This window comes from Arvicola amphibius, chromosome 5, assembly GCF_903992535.2.
Source record: "Arvicola amphibius chromosome 5, mArvAmp1.2, whole genome shotgun sequence".
Classification (NCBI taxonomy): Eukaryota; Metazoa; Chordata; class Mammalia; order Rodentia; family Cricetidae; genus Arvicola; species Arvicola amphibius.
The window spans coordinates 125,723,443-125,735,693 of NC_052051.1; the positions used below are offsets into that span (position 1 = coordinate 125,723,443).

A 12,251-nucleotide genomic window follows, 5' to 3' on the forward strand; every position below is an offset into this window, starting at 1 on the left:
CCAGAATGCAGGATCGCCATTTTAGACCAAGGTCGAGGTAAGAGCCAGTGGCTGGCTGTTTTATTTTGGGGATCTTTAGGTTGAACCCCAATTTTTTACCCTGAGTTTTTATTAATCATCCTTCAGAAAACTGGTGCTGTGAATAAGAATGGCTCTGCAGGGTCATATTTGAGTGTTTCATCACCAGGGAAGGCACTGTTTGAAAGGATTGGAAGGATTAGGTGTATCACTGTTGAAGGAAATGTGTCACTGGGAGTGGACTTAAAGGTTTGAAAAGGCCTTGCCATCCCAGACTCTGTCTACAGAACAGCATGTAGAACTCTCAGCTACTTCTCCAGTTCCATTCTGCCTGCCTACGTGCTACCATGCTTCTTATAATAATGATAATGCCCTAATCTTTGAAACTAAGCAAGACCCCAGTTAAAATGCTTTCTCTTTAAAAGATCTCTTGGTTATATTTTCTATTCATAACAATAGAGCAATAGACTAAGCCAAAAACATAGAGCATGTCAAAGCATAATATTGTTAGTTTGGGCTGTATGGAGAATTCTTTGTAGATTTGATTTGTTGGATTAATGTTTCTAGATGCTATGTTTTTGAAAATACAGGTCTAGTTTGATTTCCCGACCCCTCTCCCCTCTTCTATCTCTCTCTCTCTTTGTGGTTTGTTTGTTTGTTTGTTTGTTTGTTGACACAGGGTTTCTCTGTATAGCTCTGGCTGTCCTGGAACTGGCTTTCGTAGACTAGGCTGACCTCGAACTCACAGATATCTACCCTCCTCTGCCTCCCAAATGCTGGGATTAAAGGCATGCACCACCACCACTGCCCAGTTTTCTCTTTGGTTTTTGAGACTGGGTTTTTCTGTTCAGCAGCTCTGGCTATCCTGAAGCAATCTCTGTAGGCCAGGCTGGGCTCAAACTCATAAAGGCCTGCCTCTGACTCCTAAATGCTAAGATTAAAGGCGTGTGCCACCACTGCGCTGCTTAGATTGAGTTTCCTACTGATTTTTATGTATAGCCAGAGGAGAGGAGTTTGTAACATGTTCTCTCATATTTCTAGTCCTTATATCTTCATTGAAAGCTTGTTATAAAAAATAACGTTCATTGAGTATGATGTTGATGCAAAAGTGCTTGAACTTTATATTTTGGTAAAAGTCAGCAATATTATCTCTTATAACAACAGCAGTGCTTATTATCAATTGACAATACAATCAAAAGGTATTGTATTCTCATTTGGATTGGTGTAAACCAAAAATGAAAAACCTTTCCCATAATTTCTTGGTGAAGTACCCTTCCAGTGCCTGACTCTACCCAGGAATAATGAGATAGGTAATTAATTCAGCTGTTCAGAGCATTTAGTAGTTTATGCTATACCATTGTAGAACCTGGAGATAATTTTAGGAATTGGAGGGAAAGCGGCACTGTACACAGCTGTCATCCTTCTCTCCTGAAGTCTGTAATCAGATAAATAAATATAGGTAAATATATAATTAAAATGATCATGTTAATGGATGTTGTTGGGGAAGAGGACCAATCCCTTGTCTGAGGAGCGTGACCCCTCTGGGCACAAAATACCTTTAAAAGATCCATGTTTGTTTGTTTTGCCCTCTTGGTTCCCTGCTCTTCGCTGGAACTCTGGCTCTGTAAGTTTCTCCCATTTTCTTCTTTTATTAAGGCTGAGTATTTTATATTAGGCTAGTTTGGTTATTACAATTGCCGACCGACCATGCCTGCTACAGGATGTATAGGTATAACCAGGAGCTCTTGCATTGGAGGTATTAGAACTTGCCTCTGGGGATAGAATGAAGGAAATGGTTCTTTCATGTATCATTTATCTCTTCTAGTATTGTTTTCACTTCTATATTAACTAGCGATGAATTGAACAGAGTTTGTGTTGATTTTTAAAGATCTTTTATCATGAAAAAAGACCCCCCCACCCCTCCACCCCGGTTCCTAACAACTGGTTATTTGGATTTAGCACACATAACAAAAAGTTAAAAGTTAACATCCACATATTAGAGAAAACGTGTATTTTCCCTTTGTGATGTGGATTGCGTCACTCAGAATGATTTTCCAGCTTCATACATTTACCTGAAATTTTATCTTTTTATTAAACAGTTGAATAATATTCTTTTGTGTAAATATACAACATTTTTCATTACCCCTTTATCAGCTGATGGCCATCTAGGCTGTTTCCAATTTCTGGCTATAAAAAAATAACTCTTAAGTTAAATTTAAAAGTAGTTAAGTCTTTCTCAGATAAATGGTAAGTATAATGTCAGTAATGAAAGTAGAACGTGTAAATGTTAATCTGTTACAGTTGCTCAAAATTTAAATTTTGTGATTTGCTTTTCTTTATAGACATTCCACTTCTTCCATCTATTACATCTTTAAGTTTAAATGAAAATGAAGAGAAGTGTGGACCTTTTGTGGTACACTGGTTAAACAATAAAGAGCTGCATTTTACACTGTCCATGGAAGTCTTCTTACAGCAACTTAGAAAAAGTTTTGAACAGCCTTCATCTGAGGCCAGTGTAGAAGATTCTATTCAGGCAGATATAAAATCTGATGAAGGTAAAGATTTAAGAAGGAAGAAATTTTAAATTTTCAGCCATAAATATTTTTCATATAAGGATAAAATTACATATTGTAAGATAATCTCCAAGATTGTTTTGACTTAGTGTAAATGTGGATTAGTTTATTTAATAACTTTGTGTAGATGCTCTTGCTCATGTCACTTATTTTCAGAGCTTTCTGTTCTTTTGGATCTATCAGCCAGTAAGTCTTTGTTGCTTTATGAACTATTTGTAGAATCATGACATCAAATACATAGTCTCATATACTACACGACTACTCATCGGAATCTGCAGTTAGTATATAGTTGATCTATAGGTACATGAGCATTCAGAAACACTATATGTAGGAAGACGGCAACTATGCTCAACACTGTACCAATAACACCATACTGCATTGTATATGTACATTTGTTCATCCTACTATTGAAAGTGGAGAAGGAAGAAAGGGCAGGGTGAAGATAGACTGATTCTCTGCCTTGGCTCAGCATTGACACATACTACTTCCACTCTGATTGCATTGACAAGAAACAGTCACAGAGCCCCGTGTGGTCTCATTTTCAGACTTATTTGTAAGTCTTTGCTTATTTTTCACTCAATCTGATGAAAGGTTTTCGTTGCCTCTTTAAAGTAATTCTCCATATTCCTAATCCAGGAGTTGAGGAGAGGGCCTAGAGCTTGGATTTTTTGAAAGAAGTAAAGAAATAGATGTTTGTATATGTTAACAGCCCTGGTAGCTGCCTGATAACTAGGTTTAGGTTTTCTTTGTTGCCTTATTTTTTGTTAATAAAGAAAATATGGTTTCTCGCTTTGGATTCATTTAGAAAATTCTGTCTTAATTTGTAGTGATAAGTTTACTGTATTTACTTGGTTCATGAACTCTTTTGCTTATAGAAATGGATGATGATGTTGATGATTTAAAAATAAATCATGAGAAAAAGGAATTGGGTGAAGATAAAATGTTACCAAACTCAAGTTTTACACCATTATCGTCAGCTGCCATTGATCATCAGATTGAAGTGCTTCTGTCTGAATGGAGTAAAAATGCAGACATGCTTTTCAGTATTCATCCCATGGATGGTTCTTTACTAGTTTGGCATGTAGATTGGCTGGATGAGTACCAGCCTGGTATGTTTCGTCAAGTACAGGTATTGTTTATTAATCATCTATCATGAGTTACTTCTTTTTTTGTGTGAAAACTTTTTGTAATATGTTTTTATGTAATTATATGTTCTAATACCTACTTTCTTAATTCTAGGTGTCCTTTGTTTCCAGAATACCTGTAGCTTTCCCCACAGGTGATGCAAACTCTCTCTGTAAGAGCATAGTTATGTATGCCTGTACAAAGAATGTTGACTTGGCTATTCAACAAGGAAAACAGAAACCTGGCCTTACTCATTCCACATCAATGCTTATCTCATCTGGTCACAGTAAATCATCGAACAGTTTAAAATTAAGTATTTTTACTCCTAATGTTATGATGATCTCAAAGCATGCCGATGGATCTTTGAATCAGTGGCTGGTTAGTTTTGCTGAGGAATCTGCTTTTTCTACAGTTCTCAGTATTTCTCACAAATCCAGATATTGTGGTCATCGTTTTCATCTTAATGATTTAGCTTGCCACTCAGTATTACCATTACTACTGACAACTTCACATCATAATGCATTAAGGACACCAAATGTGGGTAACCAAAAGCATGCTCATGACACTGTAAATACTGAAGACTGTTCCTTGACTCAAAATAAAAACAATGTTGATGTGGCATTTCAAGATCCCAATGCAATTTATAGTGAGCTTATTCTTTGGAGGGTTGATCCAGTTGGGCCATTATCCTTCTCTGGAGGAGTATCTGAGCTAGCCCGGATTAATTCTCTTCATGTTTCTGCCTTTTCCAATGTGGCATGGCTCCCTACTCTTATACCCAGTTACTGTCTAGGTAAGCACACTATGATTTTATTTTAGTAATTTTATTTTCAGGCACTCTTGCTCAAAACTTAAATTTTAAATGTTTATAAATACTTTCTAGGTGCATACTGCAACTCTCCTAGTGCATGCTTTGTAGCTAGTGATGGACAGTATCTGAGGTTATATGAAGCAGTTATTGATGCCAAGAAACTTTTATATGAGCTTTCCAACCCTGAAATTTCTGTAAGTACTAGTTTTATGATGTTTTTAGATACTTAATCTATACTTTTTTGGCCTATGCTAGAATCGTGACCTATAATTGATGACAGATAATGTATTTTTTTTTACTATATTTTTTTCAAATTCACTTATGTAGTGATTTTAAGTTAAGCCCTTTCATCATTTTAGGTTGGGTGTTTAGCTCTGGATTGAGTACATATGTTAACATGCTCTGGTCCATTAGTTCAAGTCCCAGCCTCTCCCTCTGACCAAAAAGAAAAAAAAGAAAGAAAGAAAAGTCTAGTTTTGTGTTTCTTTGCTCAGAAATAAATGGGGACTACCTTTTGTAGGAGAAGTTGTTGGTTTCTGTTTGGTTAAAGTGGAATTTCAGTGTTAAACATGAAAAGAAAATGACCAGAGCTTGGTTGCAGCTCAGGCAAATTTTTGTATGCCATTTACTGTGGAAGAGACCCTACTTCAGATTCCTATGTGCTCCAGTTGTAAGCATTTGACAGCATATCATGTTTATTTGGTGTTTTTAAATACCTCCCGAGGCAGCCTTCAGGCTGTGCCTAAGCTTCTTGCTTAGGAGATTCTGGCTTAAGGAACTAACAGTTACTAGCTGTTTTAATGTTCAGATTGTAAAGTAGTAGAGCCCTTGGTTTATTCTAGTCTGCTTGACGCTAAGTTCTTTTTACAATATAATTTTACAAAATACAGTGTTTTGCAAAGTATATTTATGTATACATACATGTATTATTTAGTAGAGAAAGACATTTATTGAGGGCCTTTTATTAGATATTGTTTTAACTGTTGAGAATTTAGCTGTGAAAAATCAAGCTGATACCACAAAGTTCATTGTAGTGAAGCAAGATATAGCTGGCCGAAGGGAACTAAATAAAAATGAATTGACTAACAAGTTCTGTGGAGAGAAACAATGTTGCAAAGGAAGTAGGGAGTGTCCCTTAAGTTACTGTGTATGGAAAAACTTTTTTTTTTGGTTTTTCGAGACAGGGTTTCTCTGTGGCTTTAGAGCCTTTCCTGGAACTAGCTCTTGTAGACCAGGCTGGTCTCGAACTCACAGAGATCCGCCTGCCTCTGCCTCCCGAGTGCTGGGATTAAAGGCGTGCGCCACCATTGGAAAAACTTTATAAAGATTTGAAGGAGTAGAGTGACCTAGACATCTGTCTACAGGAAGAGTGATCCAAAAGGAAAGTTGACCTGTTCATGGACCCTGCAGCCAAAACATGTTGGTTATATAATAGTGCACACTAAGGAGATCATTGTGGATTAAAGTAATATAGAGTAGTCAGTAATTAAAACAGAAAGGTAACCTGCTCAGATCCTCTGAGTGCTTTATAGTTTATTTCAGGAACTTGGACCTCTACCTAATGACATCAAAACTATAGTGAGTCTTTCTCTGTCCCACCATCTAGCTCCTGAATAACCAACCACACAGAGATGTCATTTAATTATGAATAGTTTGGGCTTGTTTCTAACTAGTTCTTATAACTTAAATTAACCCATATCTTTTAAGTCTTTTAATCTTTTTTTGTTTTTAACATGACTGGGTTCCCTTTAATTTGTAATGCCTATATTGCTTCCTCTGTGTCACACTGGCATCTTCATCTTCTTCCCAGCATTCTCTCTGCCCCCCAAATCCTGCCTAGCTTTTGGCTAGTTAGCTTTTTGTTAAGGCAATCACAGTGACATATCTTCACAGTGTAAAGGAATATTTCACAGCAAGAAACCGTTGAAAGTTATGCCCATGTGAAAATTATTTTATGTAGGTTTTTTAAATAGGTCACTATGACAACTATGATGCCACTATGTGTGAAAAAAGTAGAATGACTCTAAAGCTGCTGAGAAACCCTGTCTCAAAAAAAGAAAAGAAAAGAAAAAAGTAGAGACCAATTTAAAAAGCTGTAACCCTAGTCTAGGAGATTGATATGGAGCCAAGAATGGTTATGAGGGTTAATGTTAGAAATGCTGAAAAGTAGCTTAATTTTAAATGTATTTTGAAGGTATGTAGTTAGTATTGAACAGGATTTTAGATGTAAAGTAGCATTGCTATGGTTGAAATAAGGAAGAATGTACAGCTAGAAGTTTTGGAAGAATTGGGGGATTTAAGATCCCTTTTTTGACATACTTGTTTTGAGATGCCTGTTTGCCGTCCAAGCGATCCAGTAAAGTTGCCTTTTGGGTTTTAGAAGAATGTTTGGACTGAAGATATAAAATAAGTAGCTGAGGCCAGGTGTGGTGGCACATGCCTTTCTTGGGAGGGAGAGACAGGTGGACCTCTGTGAATTCCTAGCCAATCTGGTCTACATAGTAAGTTCCTGAACAGCCACGACTATGTAGAGACCCCCATTTTAAAACAAAACAAAACAAAACAAAAACATAACAATAATGAGTACTGACAAATTTAAAGTTGCAGAGGTAGATGTAATTGTAGAAGGAGGGAATATAGTTAGAACAAGTAAATAATAGAAGTATTAGATAGTAGATTGTATTATTAAAATATGTATTTTATAGAAGCTCAATGAAGTATTCATAGGATCACTAGGATCAAATGCTATTGAAAGGATAAATATGTGAAAACTAAGAAATAAACACTGAATTTCACAGTATAAGGATATAAGTGACTCAGTAGGTCAGCGTATTTGGACTAAGGATATGACTCAGTGGGCAGAGTGTTTACTGCACAAGCCTGACCCAGAAACCACATAAAAGCTGGGCACTGTAGTGCATATATCTGTAAGACCTGCTAACCAATTAGTTTGGTTTACAATAAGGTGGACGACAAGGCCTTCCTACCTCCTTAGAGATAGTGTGGCACATATGTTGGCTCTTGCTCGCTGTCTCTCTGTCACTTTTTCTCTCCTCTAGTCTCCCCCTCACCTTTTGCATACACACACACACACACACACACACACACACACACACAGAGTTAAAACAACAAAAAAATTGGAATGATGGGAAAGGGAACTGGAGAGGTGAATCAGCAACTAAGAGCACTTGCTGCTCTTCTAAGGACCCTAGTTGCCAAGTGTTGCCTTTTTAACCCCTCTGTACCTGTTGAGCTGTAATTCTATTCATTTCTATGTAATTTCTATTAAGGTAAAATCCTATAATGTTTATGTTTGAGAGAAACTAGTGATATTTTGTTTGCATTTTAACAAATAAAGCTTGCCTCAAGATCAGAGTGCATAGCTAGACCACTAGAAGTCAGGGAGTGGTAGAATACACCTTTAATCCCAGCACTAGGGAAATGGATACAGGAGTGATATGACTGGGTGGAGAGAGGAATATAAGGCCAGATAGACAGGAACTCGTTGCAGCCTGAGATTTGGTGGTGACAGGTGCAGTCTGGAGATGCAGTCTGAGGACAGGATAACCCTTTCAGTCTGATTATTTGGGAGAGGTGAAGGTCTCTCTAGTGACTGGCTGCACTGTTTCTCTGATCCTTCAGCTTTTACCTCCTATTATCTGACTCTGAGTTTTTATTATTAAGACCAACTAGAATTTGTGCTACAAGAAAATATGTTTAGATCTATTTGAATTCGTGTTTATCTTCATGTGGTTGAAATATTTCATATTTGTTTTTAGTTACTTTTGAATTTACTAAAGATTTTTTTTTTAACAGAAATATGTTGGTGAAGTGTTTAACATTGTCAGTCAGCAGTCAACAGCCAGGCCAGGCTGCATTATTGCATTAGATCCCATTACCAAGCTTGTAAGTATTATTTTTCTGCTATTTAGGATTAGGTAAATGACATATATGTCAATTTATATTGGTATTTATTTATCTCAGCATGGCAGAAAAACCCAGTTGCTTCATGTTTTTCAAGAAGATTTCATTTTGAATAACCTTGAGAAGAAAAGTCTGGGGAAAGATAGCATTTTATTGGATCCAGGTAAGGAAAAATTTTGATGTGATGAGAAATATGCCGCTGATGTTACATAGTTTATAAAGATAAATTAATACATCTCAAGTTGTATTTCAGGTTGATTTTTTAACATAAATACTGTTATCTCTTTTTTCTGTCTATGAATGTGTGTGTTTATTTATATGTAGTATCAGTAGCCTAGGCTGGCCTTGAAATTCCCTGTTCAAGTCTCCTATTGCCTTAGTTAGCATCCTGAATAGCTTGAATATAGCCATATAGCATTTCTTTTTAGCTCATCTTTTTACTCTTAACCAGGAAATAAACAACACAAATCAAAGCAAATTGACTTTCCTCAGTTTAAGCTACTTTCCTCTTAGTTCCTCCCTGCTACCTGATCTCTTTCCTAGACTTTTTTTTTTAAGCTGTCCTGGTGATTAATCAAGCTAAGCTAGAGTTTTATGATTGAGCCCTGTCCTCAGCCCAGTTACATGTACTTTATTTAAGTACACAATAGATGGAATCTGTGAGCAAGTGAGTACTCTTTATTTACATGGGTGTATTGATTTGAAAAATGTGGACACTTCACTTTGTGGAAGCCCATAATTTAAAGAAATAATTATTAGATAGTGCCTTAAGTAATATAAATATATGTATAATAAAACATTTATAATAAAAGTTCTTTTTAGTTAGCTATCTTATCTTACTGTTTACTTGCATGAAGAAAAATTGAAAAACAGAGCTAAAATTTCTTGGCTATCAGTTTTAATTACACAGGCAAACCAAACTGTGTTGTTTCTCTCCTGAAGACTAAAATCCAGTAAGCAGTTACACTGTATCAATCAAGTCAGTTATTAAGTCTCAGATAATATTAACTACATTATTTATTTATTCCAGATTTTTTTCTTACAAATACTTTCTTCTGCAATATCCACTTCTCTTTTCAGAAGTATTCCTTAGAGTTCTGCACCTTACTGTTGGTAGTTTCTTTTTTAAAATTTTTTTATAATATTATTTATTTATTATGTGTACAGTATTCTCAGTATTCTGTCTGCATGTATGCCTGCAGGCCAGAAGAGGGCACCAGATCTCATTACAGATGGTTGTGAGCCACCATGTGGTTGCTGGGAATTGAACTCAGGACCTTTGGAAGAGCAGGCAGTGCTCTTAACCACTGAGCCATCTCTCCAGCCCCGTTGGTAGTTTCTTACTGTGGTTTCAGTTAACTTTTCATCATTTTCCATGTGATTTCATGAACTTTGAAAATACACTTTTTTGATGTACTTTTTAAATTCTGGACATTGTAGCCATATGCTAAAAATGAGAAGAATAAAGGGATGGCAAGATGGTTCAGACAGTAAAATGCTTGTCATATAGCATGAAGGGTCTGAGGTTAAACTTTAAACCCAGGTTTAAAAAGCTGGGTACATTTGTAATCCCAACGAGACAGACCCAGATTGGCCTCAGCACACTTGCCCTGCTTGAGCACCACCCCTCAAATACACATAACATGACAGGTTTAAGATGAAGAATTCAAAAATGAAACATACTTCTTCTAAATGATATCAAGACTGTTAATATTGTTAATTTTTTTGGAGTGATAAAATTTGAAGAAATTTTTTACTAGAGTTTGAGAGACAAACAACAGAGCAGGCAAGCTGTAAGTCTTGGTACCTGCTAGGAGTGGGGAGAAGAAAAGAAGAGAGAAAAATACACTCCTTCTAAATTTAGTATCTGAGAAAACTAGCTGGGTCAGCAATGGAGGACAAGCACCACATGGCAAGTATGGGAAGCAGCTTCAGGAAAAGTGAAAAGAAGCTCATAGTGTTGAGGAATGCATGTCCAGGCTCTAACTGGCATTTGAAGAGAAGAGTAGAAAGCCTTGTGAGGTGGTAAACACCTTCAATGTCAGCTCTTTGGAAGCTGAAGCAGGCTAATCTCAATGAGTTTGAGGTCAGCCTGGTCTACAGAGTGAGCTCCCAGACAGCCAAGGCTATGTAGTGAGATCCTGTCTTTAAAAAAAAAGGAAAGAAAAGAAAAGAGTAGTAAAAAGGAAAATGCCAGCCGACTACATGGCAAAGGAACCACAGTGCTGGAGCCACCGTTCTACATGATAAATGGCCCTGCAAGTAACTACAAATGGCTGCATCCTGATTTTTAATAACTATATTAAAAGTAAATTTTTTAACTCCGCTGTTCAGTAAATTTTGCTGTTTCTTGTTTCTAGCTTTTTCTGTTCTAAGATTCTTTTATTTTTAATTTTTTTTCTCTTTAAGACCAAATACTTTAGCCGGGCGGTGGTGGCGCACGCCTTTAATCCTAGCACTCGGGAGGCAGAGGCAGGCGGATCTCTGTGAGTTCGAGGCCAGCCTGGTCTACAAGAGCTAGTTCCAGGACAGGCTCTAAAGCTGCAAAGAAACCCTGTCTCGAAAAAACCAAAAAAAAAAAAAAAAGACCAAATACTTTGTCTAGTATTTCTTAAAATACTTAAGGAATTCTTGCTGATTATACTTTTTAAAAAATCCATTGTTTTTATTATTATTGTTTCCCCGAAAATGTTTATGGAGTTTTATTTTTCTAGTTTGCTCTATGAAGAAAATACTTTACAGATAATTTTAAGAAATGACTTGGTTTTGTCCTTTCTCTTTTAATTCTTTATTTAGTTTTATTGTCAGAGTAATACTGACTTTTTAAAAAGGGGTTTGAATGTATTCCTTTCTATTTTATGGACTAATTTCAGTATTATTGATGTGTGCTCTTCTTTGATGTTTGGTGTAAGTCTGCAAAACTTCATCCAGGCCGTAGGCTTTTTCTTATTGGGTTTGTTTTAGTGACTTCTTCTGTTTCATTGGTTGTTATAGATCCATTTAATGTATTTACTTCTTCTTGACTTTGGTAGACTTTGTGCACCTTGAAATTCATCTATTTCTTTTAGATTTTCTGCTTTATGAGACTGTAAAATTTTAAAGTATGCCCTCGTTATTCTCTGAATGTTTTCAATGTTTGTTGTAATGTCTCTCCTTTCATCTTTAATTTTATCAGTTGATCTTACCTCTTTTATTTGGTTAGTTTGGCTAAGAACTAGCCAATTTTATTTATCTTCTCAAAAAAAAAGCCCAATTCTTTGCTTCATTGATTCATTATTTTCTGCATTAGCATGGTTATTTTTTTATACTAGTTTGAGTATTGGTTTGTTATTTTATTTTCCAGTGCCTTAGGTTCATCATCAGGATTTTATTAAGATATCTCTGATTTTTTTTTTTTTTTAGTGTAGTGGGCCTTTAGAGCTGTAAATGTAGAACTGATTTTATCCTACCCCTTAGATTTGACTTTGTTGTGTTTTCATTTTCATTTAGTCTGAGGAAGGCTTTATTTCCTTCTTGATTTTTGTAATGACCTATTCATCATTCAATAACTTACTGACTAAAATACATGAGTTTATATATTTTCTCTTAAAAGATACCTAGCTTTATCTCATATGGCAGAATACAGGATATAGTTTGAATTATCCTGTATTTGTAGAGACTTACTTTGTGTCTATTTTAGAGAAGTTCAATGGTGTGCTGAGAAGACTATGTATTCTTTGATGTTTGAGTGGCATGTTTTGTATATTAGGAGAAGTTTGCAATTGTAGTATTTCAGGCTTTTAAACCAGTCAATCTAAGCT

At 36.0% G+C, this 12,251-nt stretch overlaps 1 protein-coding gene across 4 annotated transcripts in view; it reads left to right on the top strand.

The window, feature by feature from the left end:
• Positions 1–12,251, top strand: part of Dmxl1 (Dmx like 1) — a 144,227-nt gene that overhangs the window by 39,754 nt on the left and 92,222 nt on the right. For all 4 annotated transcript variants that reach the window (XM_038331848.1, XM_038331845.2, XM_038331847.2 and 1 more), the window contains exons 10-15: positions 2,361–2,573; positions 3,467–3,720; positions 3,831–4,509; positions 4,600–4,721; positions 8,344–8,433; positions 8,512–8,614. In XM_038331848.1, the coding sequence (XP_038187776.1) occupies positions 2,361–2,573; positions 3,467–3,720; positions 3,831–4,509; positions 4,600–4,721; positions 8,344–8,433; positions 8,512–8,614 (1,461 nt within the window). The remainder of the gene's footprint in view (positions 1–2,360; positions 2,574–3,466; positions 3,721–3,830; positions 4,510–4,599; positions 4,722–8,343; positions 8,434–8,511; positions 8,615–12,251) is intronic.